This window comes from Oncorhynchus mykiss, chromosome 2 (assembly GCF_057628025.1).
Source record: "Oncorhynchus mykiss isolate SJ-2025 chromosome 2, ASM5762802v1, whole genome shotgun sequence".
NCBI lineage: Eukaryota > Metazoa > Chordata > Actinopteri > Salmoniformes > Salmonidae > Oncorhynchus > Oncorhynchus mykiss.
This window is the reverse complement of record NC_143023.1, coordinates 18,497,501-18,510,358: the sequence shown is the minus strand read 5'-3', so window position 1 is coordinate 18,510,358 and position 12,858 is coordinate 18,497,501. Positions and strand designations below refer to the sequence as shown.

At 44.8% G+C, this 12,858-nt stretch overlaps 1 protein-coding gene across 1 annotated transcript in view; it reads right to left on the bottom strand.

Moving 5' to 3' along the window:
* Window positions 1-1,107: 1,107 nt before the first annotated feature.
* The window catches only part of LOC110512786 (protein kinase C alpha type-like), a 39,887-nt gene continuing 28,136 nt past the window's right edge, over window positions 1,108-12,858 (bottom strand). The window contains exons 12-17 of the mRNA XM_036940852.2: window positions 12,842-12,858; window positions 11,530-11,668; window positions 5,469-5,549; window positions 4,740-4,847; window positions 4,369-4,509; window positions 1,108-1,872 (exon numbers count right to left, since the gene is read on the bottom strand). The exon at window positions 12,842-12,858 is cut by the window's right edge and continues 46 nt beyond it. Of these exons, the coding sequence (XP_036796747.1) occupies window positions 1,711-1,872; window positions 4,369-4,509; window positions 4,740-4,847; window positions 5,469-5,549; window positions 11,530-11,668; window positions 12,842-12,858 (648 nt within the window). The 3' untranslated portion in view covers window positions 1,108-1,710. The remainder of the gene's footprint in view (window positions 1,873-4,368; window positions 4,510-4,739; window positions 4,848-5,468; window positions 5,550-11,529; window positions 11,669-12,841) is intronic.

The following is a 12,858-nucleotide window of genomic DNA, read 5'->3' as shown; positions in this document are numbered from 1 at the left end:
GTGAAATTGTTAGATTACTTGTTAGATATTACTGCATGGTAGGAACTAGAAGCACAAGCATTTCGCTACACTCACATTAACATCTGCTAACCATGTGTATGTGACCAATAAAATGTGATTTGATTTGTTATATGCTAGCATATAAGCATATTATTAGTTGGGGCTTAACATGAAGCATTGTAGCTCACTGAATCCCAGCTCTACTGAAAATGTCCTAACCATGCTACCTAACTCCTAACTCCTTACTACGTTTCCTTCTGAGATATTTCCTATGTTACTCCCTGTCACTCTGTCACTGGTTGGTGAACCTCAGCCAAAATGGTCACAGAGGTCCACATCGCATATTAAAACTGTCTTCTCCTCCTTTATCTCAGACATTCGGCTAGTCTCAGCAAGAAATGGAACAAAACCTTATGATATGTATTTACTCTGTCACTGGTTGGTGAACCTCAGCCAAAATGTCCACTGAATGCCACATCACATTATAAAACCGTCCTCTCCTCATCTCAGATATCCTGGGTAGTCTCAGGTCACGTGTCTGATGTAGTGCCAACCCGGGTCAGTTAGCTCAGTTGGACCTGAGTTAGCGGTTTCACATTCAATTTATGTCCAGGTCAAAGTGTCAAATCAGCAAGAAAATGAAGAAATATAACTGATCTAGGAATCAACTGATCTAGGAATAGAATGAGAGATGACAACGTGTCAGGCTGACAGGGCATAGCTGTGCAGTATGGAAACATCAATCAGATGGTTGACTTGGTAGTCCTCATATCTGGTGGAAAATATTTTATTTGTTGGTGGAGATGGGAGAGTAAGTAATCATGTAGTTAATTAAAATAACCCTTAACCTCAGAACACAGGGTTAGATGGTTTCATTTTCAAGAATGGTAACCATTCACCTCAGGTCTAACGGTTAAAGTTAGGACTGGGGGCAGGTAGGGGAATCTGATCCCAGATCACTGATTAGGAGCAACTTTTCTTCAAGCAGTAATATATAATGATTGATTTGATTTCTTACCCATCTTCTAGGTTTCTAGCTATATATCACAATTATATGATCAATGGATTGAAGTTAAATTGGAAACACAAAACAAGGAGCAATTGTTGGGTAATAATATAATAGAACAATGTAATAGAACACAATATGACATTACATGACACAAGAAATACTGCTTTACATAATATCAGAGGTAATTCATTTCATAAGTAATAGATTATACATTTGGCATATAGACAGCTCTAGCTGTATTTCTATGTAATAGATCTGATATTGATACTACAATAGCATGATACCATGTCATAAAATACATTTACCTTAACATCACTACAGATTTAAGTCAGATTCAGTGTCATCTTACGGTATCTGTTCGCAATTAACTGCATCATCTTTAAATAACAGTAATGTTGTTTTGTATGCATTGCATCAACTAAATGTGTTATTTGACTTTTACCGCTAATCTGCCCATTCATCCCTGTATCACACAGATTTTCCTCTGAAAAATAAGCCATGAACTCAGGCTCTAGAGTATAGCACAGAGGGAGAGTTATCTGTAGGTTGTGTATACTGATTGTTTGTGTTTAAATTGTGTGCTATTCTCTGTTTTGAAATTTGCTTTAGAAAAAGACTGTTAGACGGAGAGGATAGAGAGAGACAGAGCTGCTCCCTTCAGACCAAGAGAAGAGGATAAAAATACAGAGAGCTGCCCCCCCTCAGATGGCAGTGAGGGTCGGGGGGGCGAGCTCAGGGTTAATGAAGGAGAAGCCCAGGAAGTCTTCCTGGTCAATGGCCGCCAGAACGTCAGGGTCAGAGGGTGTCAGCACGGACGGAGCCGCTGTGAAGAACTTGTCAAAGTTCTCCCCTTTCTTCCCACCCTGAGAGAGAGAGAGATTATTACACATAGAACACATATATACACGTGAAAAAAAGGACTTAGAGAAAAATCAAACTCCTTCTTCGACACACACAGGCACACACATCCACACATGAATTATCTCTCTCCCTCTCCCTCTTTCTATTTCTCGCTCCCTCTCTCCTTCTCTCTCCCTCCTTCTCTCTCCATCCTTCTCTCTCCCTCCTTCTCTCTCCCACCTTCTCTCTCCCTCCTTCTCTCTCCATCATTCTCTCTCCCTCCTTCTCTCTCCATCCTTCTCTCCCCCTCCTTCTCTCTCCCTCCTTCTCTCTCCCTCAGGTGTACAGTAAAGCATGTCACGTGTGGTCCTTGTTCCCCTCAGCGTGTGACAGCTTCTCTGCTGGTTGATATGAATCTCATTTGGCTAATGGGCCTGGCCTCTGACCCCAGAGCACATTCTGACACCTCACTGCCCACTCAGCCATTGGCTGGCAAGGCCACAGACTGACAAGTGACAGGCTAATGATGGCATAGATTTGCATACGAGACAAGGGGGTGTGACCCCGGGGCGAAAGGGTCATGACTGTTATGACACCCCTGTCTGTTCCAGAATGCTCAAGGTCTATCTCTGAGAATGAGGGAGAAATGAGGAGATATATACTGTATACAGTATATAGTGATGAGGGAGTGGGAGAAAAACTGACACGTGAGAAAGGCTGCCGTAGGCAGACCTGGCTCTCAAGAGAAGACAGGCTATGTGCACACTGCCCACAAAATGAGGTGGAAACTGAGCTGCACTTCCTAACCTCCTGCCCAATGTATGACCATATTACAGACACACATTTCCCTCAGATTACACAGATCCACAAAGAATTAGAAAACAAATCCAATTTTGAAAAACTCCCATATCTACTGTGTGAAATTCCACAGTGTGCCATCACAGCAGCAAGATTTGTGACCTGTTGCCGCAAGAAAAGGGCAGCAGTGAAGAAGAAACACCATTGTAAATACAACCCATATTTATGCTTATTTATTTTCCCGTTTGGGGAATATTAAGAGATAGAGAGAGACGTAGACAGAGAAAGAGGTAGAGAGAGATAGAAAGAGAGAGAGACAGACAGAGAAAGAGGTAGAGAGAGAGAGAGATAGAGAGAGAGAGACAGACAGACGTAGAAAGAGGTAGAGAGAGAGAGAGAGATAGAGAGAGAGAGACAGACAGACGTAGAAAGAGGTAGAGAGAGATAGAAAGAGAGAGAGAGACAGACAGACAGAGAAAGAGGTAGAGAGAGAGATAGAAAGAGAGAGACAGACAGAGAAAGAGGTAGAGAGAGAGATAGAAAGAGAGAGACAGACTGACAGAGAAAGAGGTAGAGAGAGAGATAGAAAGAGAGAGAGAGACAGACAGACAGAGAAAGAGGTAGAGAGAGAGAGATAGAAAGAGAGAGACAGACAGAGGAAGAGGTAGAGAGAGAGATAGAAAGAGAGAGAGAGCGACAGACAGAGAAAGAGGTAGAGAGAGCGATAGAAAGAGAGAGACAGACAGAGGAAGAGGAAGAGAGAGAGAGAGAGAAAGAGAGAGACAGACAGACATAGAAAGAGGGAGAGAGAGAGATAGAAAGAGAGAGAGAGACAGACAGAGAAATAGGTAGAGAGAGAGAGATAGAAAGAGAGAGACAGACAGAGGAAGAGGTAGAGAGAGAGAGATAGAAAGAGAGAGACAGACAGACATAGAAAGAGAGAGAGAGATAGAAAGAGAGAGGCAGACAGAGAAAGAGGTAGAGAGAGAGATAGAAAGAGAGAGAGACAGACAGAGAAAGAGGTAGAGAGAGATAGAAAGAGAGAGACAGACAGAGAAAGAGGTAGAGAGAGAGAGAGAGAGAGATAGAAATAGAAAGAGAAAGAGGATAGAGGAGGTAGAGGAAGAGGTAGAGGTAGAGATAGATGTAGAGAGAGAATAGAGGAGGTGGAGGAAGGGGTAGAGTTAGAGAGAGAATAGAGGTAGAGGAAGAGGTAGAGGTAGAGAGAGAATAGAGGAGGTAGAGGAAGAGGTAGAGGTAGAGAGAGAATAGAGAAGGTAGAGGTAGAGGTAGAGAGAGAATAGAGGAAGAGAGAGTAGAGGAGGTAGAGGAAGAGGTAGAGGTAGAGAGAGAATAGAGGAGGTAGAGGAAGAGGTAGAGGTAGAGAGAGAATAGAGGTAGATGAAGAGGTAGAGGTAGAGAGAGAATAGAGGTAGAGGAAGAGGTAGAGAGAGAATAGAGGAAGTAGAGGAAGAGGTAGAGGTAGAGAGAGAATAGAGGAGGTAGAGGTAGAGGTAGAGGTAGAGAGAGAATAGAGGAGGTAGAGGAATTGGTAGAGGTAGAGAGAGAATAGAGGAGGTAGAGGAAGAGGTAGACGTAGAAAGACAATAGAGGAGGTAGAGGAAGAGGTAGACGTAGAAAGACAATAGAGGAGGTAGAGGTAGAGGAAGAGGTAGAGAGAATAGAGAGAGGTAGAGGAAGAGGTAGAGGTAGAGACTAACAGTTCTGGGTTTGAAGGGAGGCTGTATCTCCATTCTCTCCAGTCGGTCCCAGTCCATCCAACGGAAGAAGGGATGCTCCCGTATCTCTTTCTCCCCCTCCTCCCCTCCGCCCAGTCGCTTCGCTGGGTGCTTGGTCAGGAGCTGGGCACAGTGGAGAGGAAGAAAGAAGAAGAGTGTGAAAATGGAGGAAAAAGGAGGAGAGATAGAAAAGAGGTCGAGAGCAATAGAACGATGGAACGTTGTCTTGAAATCTCATTCTTGCAGAGCTGCAAGGTTAGTATGCTGTACGTTCCACTATGTTGACTTAAAAATGACATGGTGAGATATGCCTTCTTGAGGGGACTAAGTGAATTGAATAGGATGTAGATTACCCCCTTGCAGATGGCGACGGCCTCACGGGACAGACTCTTGGGATAGGAGACACTCTGCTCCATGATGGACTGAAACAACTCCTCCTCATCAACACCATCAAAGGGAGGCTGGGAGGGGAGGACAGAGAGAGTTGAGGGGGGTGAGAGAGTATGGAGGGGAGAAGGAGGGAATGGGGAGGGAGAGAGGGAGGAAGGAAGGAAGGGAGGGGAGAGGAGGAAGATAGAAAAAGAGGGAGGGAGGTGAGAGCAAGGTGGAGATAGAGAACTGGAAAACAAACCCAATTTTGACTAACTCTCATATCTACTGGGTGAAATAGCACAGTGTGCCATTACAGCAGCAAGATGTGTGAACTGTTGCCACAAGAAAAGGGCAACCAGTGAAGAATAAACACCAATGTAAATACAACCCATATTTATATTTATTTTCCCTTTTGTACTTTAACTATCTGCACATCATTACAACACTGTATATAGACATAATATTACATTTGAAATGTCTTTATTCTTTTGGAAATCTGTGAGTGTAACGTTTACTGTTAATTTCCGATTGCTTATTTCACTTTTGTTTATTATCTATTTCACATGCTTTGGCAATGTTTTCCATGCCAATAAAGCCCCTTAAATAGAAAAATAAATTGAGAGAGAGAGAGAGGACATAGTTGTTTCTATTGTGTTGAAGCCATTGGTGCTAGATTCAGTGCTAGAAAGAATGGAGAAGTCAAGTCATACCTGTCCAGCCAACATCTCATAGAGCAGCACCCCATACGACCACCAGTCAACTGCCTTACCATAGGACTGGTAGGCTACAATCTGACAGACAGGGAGGACAGGAGGGAGGACAGGAGGGAGGACAGGATTACACAGAGGGTCAGGAAACGCTGTACATCTGTGGATACACTATATACACTATGTGTGTTTGTGAGGAAGAGAGAGAGACAGACAGACAGACAGACAGGTGTGTGTATAGTCAATAATTAAGAGATGACACCATGCGGGATAGACAACGATTCCCTCTCTGGCTCTGGGGAAATATATTGTATCTCTGACCACAATGACAGATGCAGGAAAATCAAAAGAGATTTTACATTAGATAATCAATCCCCTACTGGTTTAACTATAAGGTTAATGATACCACAATGACACACACACCAATCACCAGTCACACTGTCTCTCACACACCAATCACCAATCACACTCTCTCACATACCAATCACACTGTCTCTCACACACCAATCACCAATCACACTCTCTCACACACCAATCACCAGTCACACTGTCTCAGACACACCAATCACCAATCACACTCTCTCACACACCAATTACACTGTCTCTCACACACCAATCACCAATCACACTCTCACACACCAATCACACTGTCTCTCACACACCAATCACCAATCACACTCTCTCACACACCAATCACACTGTCTCTCACACACCAATCACCAATCATACTGTCTCTCACACACCACTCACCAATCACACTCTCTCACACACCAATCACACTCTCTCACACACCAATCACCAATCATACTGTCTCTCACACGCCAATCACCAATCACACTGTCTCTCACACACCAATCACCAATCACAAATCACATTGTCTCTCACATGCCAATCACCAGTCACACTGTCTCTCACACACCAATCACCAATCACACTCTCTCACACAACAATCACCAATCACACTCTCTCACACACCAATCACCAATCACATTGTCTCTCACACGATAATCACCAATCACATTGTCTCTCACACGCTAATCACCAATCATACTGTCTCTCACACGCCAATCACCAATCACATTGTCTCTCACACGCCAATCACCAATCACATTGTCTCTCACACGCTAATCACCAATCACATTGTCTCTCACACGCCAATCACCAATCACACTGTCTCTCACACGCCAATCACACTGTCTCTCACACACCAATAACCAATCACATTGTCTCTCACACGCTAATCACCAATCATACTGTCTCTCACACGCTAATCACCAAACACATTGTCTCTCACACTCCAATTCCCAATCACATTGTCTCTCACACGCCAATCACCAATCACACTGTCTCTCACACTCCAATCACCAATCACATTGTCTCATACACGCTAATCACCAATCATACTGTCTCTCACACGCCAATCACCAATCACATTGTCTCTCACACGCCAATCACCAATCACATTGTCTCTCACACGCTAATCACCAATCACATTGTCTCTCACACGCCAATCACCAATCACACTGTCTCTCACACGCCAATCACATTGTCTCTCACACGCCAATCACACTGTCTCTCACACGCTAATCACCAATCATACTGTCTCTCACACGCTAATCACCAATCACATTGTCTCTCACACGCTAATCACCAATCACATTGTCTCTCACATGCCAATCACTATTCACATTGTCACTCACACACCAATCACACTGTCTCTCACACGCCAATCACCAATCACATTGTCTCTCACACGCCAATCACCAACCACACTGTCTCTCACACGCCAATCACCAATCACACTGTCTCTCACACACCAATCACCAATCACCAATCACACTCTCTCACAAACCAATCACCAATCACACTCTCTCACACACCAATCACCAATCATACTGTCTCTCACACGCCAATCACCAATCACATTGTCTCTCACACGCTAATCACCAATCATACTGTCTCTCAAACGCCAATCACCAATGACATTGTCTCTCACACGCCAATCACCAATCACATTGTCTCTCACACGCTAATCACCAATCACATTGTCTCTCACACGCCAATCACCAATCACACTGTCTCTCACACGCCAATCACACTGTCTCTCACACACCAATAACCAATCACATTGTCTCTCACACGCTAATCACCAATCATACTGTCTCTCACACGCTAATCCCCAAACACATTGTCTCTCACACGCCAATCACCAATCACACTGTCTCTCACACGCCAATCACCAATCACATTGTCTCTCACACGCTAATCACCAATCATACTGTCTCTAACACTCCAATCGCCAATCACATTGTCTCTCACACGCTAATCACCAATCATACTGTCTCTCACACGCCAATCACCAATCACATTGTCTCTCACACGCTAATCACCAATCACATTGTCTCTCACACGCTAATCACCAATCACATTGTCTCTCACATGCATATCACCAATCACACTGTCTCTCACACGCCAATCACATTGTCTCTCACATGCCAATCACCAATCACATTGTCGCTCACACGCCAATCACACTGTCTCTCACACGCCAATCACACTGTCTCTCACACGCTAATCACCAATCATACTGTCTCTCACACGCTAATCACCAATCACATTGTCTCTCACACGCTAATCACCAATCACATTGTCTCTCACATGCCAATCACTATTCACATTGTCACTCACACACCAATCACACTGTCTCTCACACGCCAATCACCAATCACATTGTCTCTCACACGACAATCACCAATCACACTGTCTCTCACACGCCAATCACCAATCACATTGTCTCTCACACGCTAATCACCAATCACATTGTCTTTCACATGCTAATCACCAATCACATTGTCTCTCACACGCCAATCACCAATCACACTGTCTCTCACACGCCAATCACACTGTCTCTCACCAATCACATTGTCTCTCACACGCTAATCACCAATCACATTGTCTCTCACACTACAATCCCCAATAACATTGTCTCTCACACGCCAATCACCAATCACACTGTCTCTCACAAGCCAATCACCAATCACATTGTCTCTCACACGCTAATCACCAATCATACTGTCTCTCACACTCCAATCACCAATCACATTGTCTCTCACACGCCAATCACCAATCACATTGTCTCTCACACGCCAATCATACTGTCTCTCACACGCCAATCACACTGTCTCTCACACGCTAATCACCAATCATACTGTCTCTCACGCTAATCACCAATCACATTGTCTATCACACGTAATCACCAATCACATTGTCTCTCACATGCCAATCACCAATCACACTGTCTCTCACACGCCAATCACACTGTCTCTCACATGCCAATCACCAATCACATTGTCTCTCACACTCCAATCACCAATCACATTGTCTCTCACACGCTAATCCCCAATCACATTGTCTCTCACACGCCAATCACCAATCACACTGTCTCTCACACGCCAATCACCAATCACACTGTCTCTCACACGCCAATCACACTGTCTCTCACACGCCAATCACAATGTCTCTCACACGCTAATCACCAATCATACTGTCTCTCACACGCTAATCACCAATAACATTGCCTCTCACACTCCAATCACCAATCACATTATCTCTTACACTCCAATCCCCAATCACACTGTCTCTCACACGCCAATCACCAATCACATTGTCTCTCACACGCTAATCACCAATCATACTGTCTCTCACATTCCAATCACCAATCACATTGTCTCTCACACGCTAATCACCAATCATCCTGTCTCTCACACGCCAATCACCAATCACATTGTCTCGCACACGCCAATCACCAATCACATTGTCGCTCACACGCCAATCATACTGTCTCTCACACGCCAATCACACTGTCTCTCACACGCTAATCACCAATCATACTGTCTCTCACACGCTAATCACCAATCACATTGTCTCTCACACGCTAATCACCAATCACATTGTCTCTCACATGCCAATCACAATCACACTGTCTCTCATACGACAATCACACTGTCTCTCACACGCCAATCACCAATCACACTGTCTCTCACACGCTAATCACAATTAATACTGTCTCTCACACGCCAATCACCAATCACACTGTCTCTCACATGCTAATCACAATTAATACTGTCTCTCACACGCCAATCACCAATCACATTGTCTCTCACACTCTAATCACCAATCATATTGTCTCACACGCTAATCCCCAATCACATTGTCTCTCACACGCCAATCACCAATCACATTGTCTCTCACACGCTAATCACCAATCATACTGTCTCTCACACGCCAATCACCAATCACATTGTCTCTCACACGCTAATCACCAATCACATTGTCTCTCACACGCTAATCACCAATCACATTGTCTCTCACACGCCAATCACCAATCACACTGTCTCTCACACGCCTATCACATTGTCTCTCACACGCCAATCACCAATCACACTGTCTCTCACACGCCAATCACCAATCACATTGTCTCTCACACGCTAATCACCAATCACATTGTCGCTCACACGCCAATCACACTGTCTCTCACACGCCAATCACACTGTCTCTCACACGCTAATCACCAATCACATTGTCTCTCACACACTAATCACCAATCATACTGTCTCTCACACGCTAATCACCAATCACATTGTCCCTCACATGCTAATCACCAATCACATTGTCTCTCACATGCTAATTACCAATCACATTGTCTCTCACATGCCAATCACCAATCACACTGTCTCTCACACGTCAATCACATTGTCTCTCACACGCTAATCCCCAATCACATTGTCTCTCACACGCCAATCCCCAATCACATTGTCTCTCCCACGCCAATCACCAGTCACATTGTCGCTCACACGCCAATCACACTGTCTCTCACACGCCAATCACCAATCACATTGTCTCTCACACGCCAATCACACTGTCTCTCACACGTATATCACCAATCACACTGTCTCTCACACACAGAACACTTGCATATACTGCATGCACACGCACACGTACATACACACACACACACACACACACACACACACACACACACACACACACACACACACACACACATACACACACACACACACACGCACACACACACACACGCACACACACACACACGAATCATGAGAAGTTAATGCTGACAAGGTCAGTGGGGAGACATGAAGTGAAGAGAGGTGGGACCAAACGAACAGAAAGACAGAGGATGTCTCAGAGGAAGGAGGGATGAGAGGTGAGAGATGGGGGGGTAAGTATTGTGCTGGGCGGGCATGACAGGGAGTGAGTGGGGGGGTAAGTACTGTGCTGGGCGGGCATGAGAGGGAGTGAGTGGGGGGGTAAGTATTGTGCTGGGCGGGCATGAGAGGGAGTGAGTGGGGGAGTAAGTACTGTGCTGGGCGGGCATGAGAGGGAGTGAATGGGGGGAGTCAGTACTGTGCTGGGCGGGCATGAGAGGGAGTGAGTGGGGGGGAGTAAGTACTGTGCTGGGCGGGCATGAGAGGGAGTGAGTGGGGGTTAAGTACTGTGCTGGGCGGGCATGAGAGGGAGTGAGTGGGGGTTAAGTACTGTGCTGGGCGGGCATGAGAGGGAGTGAATGGGGGGAGTAAGTACTGTGCTGGGAGGGCATGAGAGGGAGTGAGTGGGGGTTAAGTACTGTGCTGGGCGGGCATGAGAGGGAGTGAGTGGGGGTTAAGTACTGTGCTGGGGGGGCATGAGAGGGAGTGAGTGGGGGGAGTAAGTACTGTGCTGGGCGGGCATGAGAGGGAGTGAGTGGGGGGTTAAGTACTGTGCTGGGCGGGCATGAGAGCGAGTGAGTGGGGGGGTAAGTACTGTGCTGGGCGGGCATGAGAGGGAGTGAGTGGGGGGAGTAAGTACTGTGCTGGGCGGGCATGAGTGGGAGTGAGTGGGGCGGTAAGTACTGTGCTGGGCGGGCATGAGAGGGAGTGAGTGGGGGGAGTAAGTACTGTGCTGGGCGGGCATGAGAGGGAGTGAGTGGGGGGAGTAAGTACTGTGCTGGGCGGGCATGAGAGGGAGTGAGTGGGGAGAGTAAGAGGGGTGATGAATGGAGTACCTCTGGTGCGATGTAGTCTGGGGTCCCACAGAAGGTACGTGTAGTGTCACCTTCAAACATGCCCTCCCTGCACATCCCAAAATCAGCTATCTTTATATGACCCTCACTGTCCAGCAACACATTATCCAGCTTCAGATCCCTGTGAGATAGGGAGAGAGAGAGAGACACAGAGAGGGAGAGAGAGAGAGAGAGAGAGAGAGAGAGAGAGAGAGATACACAGAGAGAGAGAGAGGGAGAGGGGGGGGGGAGAGACACAGAGAGAGAACCATTTGTACGTCGTTACAAATCTGTATATATACAAAATATGACATTTGTAATGTCTTTATTATTTTGAAACTTCTGTGAGTGTACTGTTTAATGTTACATTTTATTGTTTATTTCACTTTTGTATATTATCTACCTCACTTGCTTTGGCAATGTTAACATATGTTTCCCATGCTAATAAAGCCACTTGAATTGAATTGAATTAAGAGACAGACAGTAGGAGAAAGAGAGAAAGAAAGAAAGAGAGAGAGGAGAGGAGAGAGAGAGAGAGAGAGAGGAGAGAGAGGAGAGAGAGAGAGAGAGAGAGAGAGAGAGAGAGAGAGAGAGAGAGAACACATTTTGTATGGCCTTGATCAGACCACAGTGGGTGACTAATAGAAAGTTGCTGCCAGCCACTGATCAGGTCAGTGATATGTTGTTACCCTTAATGCCTGTAGATGATTCCTTTAATATCTGTAGATGATTCCTTTAATATCTGTAGATGATTCCTGTAATACCTGTAGATGATTCCTTTAATACCTGTAGATGATTCCTTTAACATCTGTAGATGATTCCTTTAATATCTGTAGATGGTTCCTGTAATACCTGTAGATGATTCCTTTAATACCTGTAGATGATTCCTGTAATTACCTGTAGATGATTCCTTTAATACCTGTAGCCGATTCCTTTAATACCTGTAGATGATTCCTTTAATACTTGTAGATGATTCCTGTAATAGCTGTAGATAATTCATTTAATACTTGTAGATGATTCCTGTAATACCTGTAGATGATTCCTTTAATACCTGTAGATGATTCCTGTAATACTTGTAGATGATTCCTTTAATACCTGTAAATGATTCCTTTAATACCTGTAGATAATTCCTTTAATACCTGTAGATGATTCCTTTAATACCTGTAGATGACTCATTTAATACCTGTAGATAATTCCTGTAATATCTGTAGATGATTCCTTTAATACCTGTAGATGATTCCTGCAATATCTGTAGATGATTCCTTTAATACCTGTAGATGATTCCTTTAATACCTGTAGATGATTCCTTTAATACCTGTAGATGATTCCTTT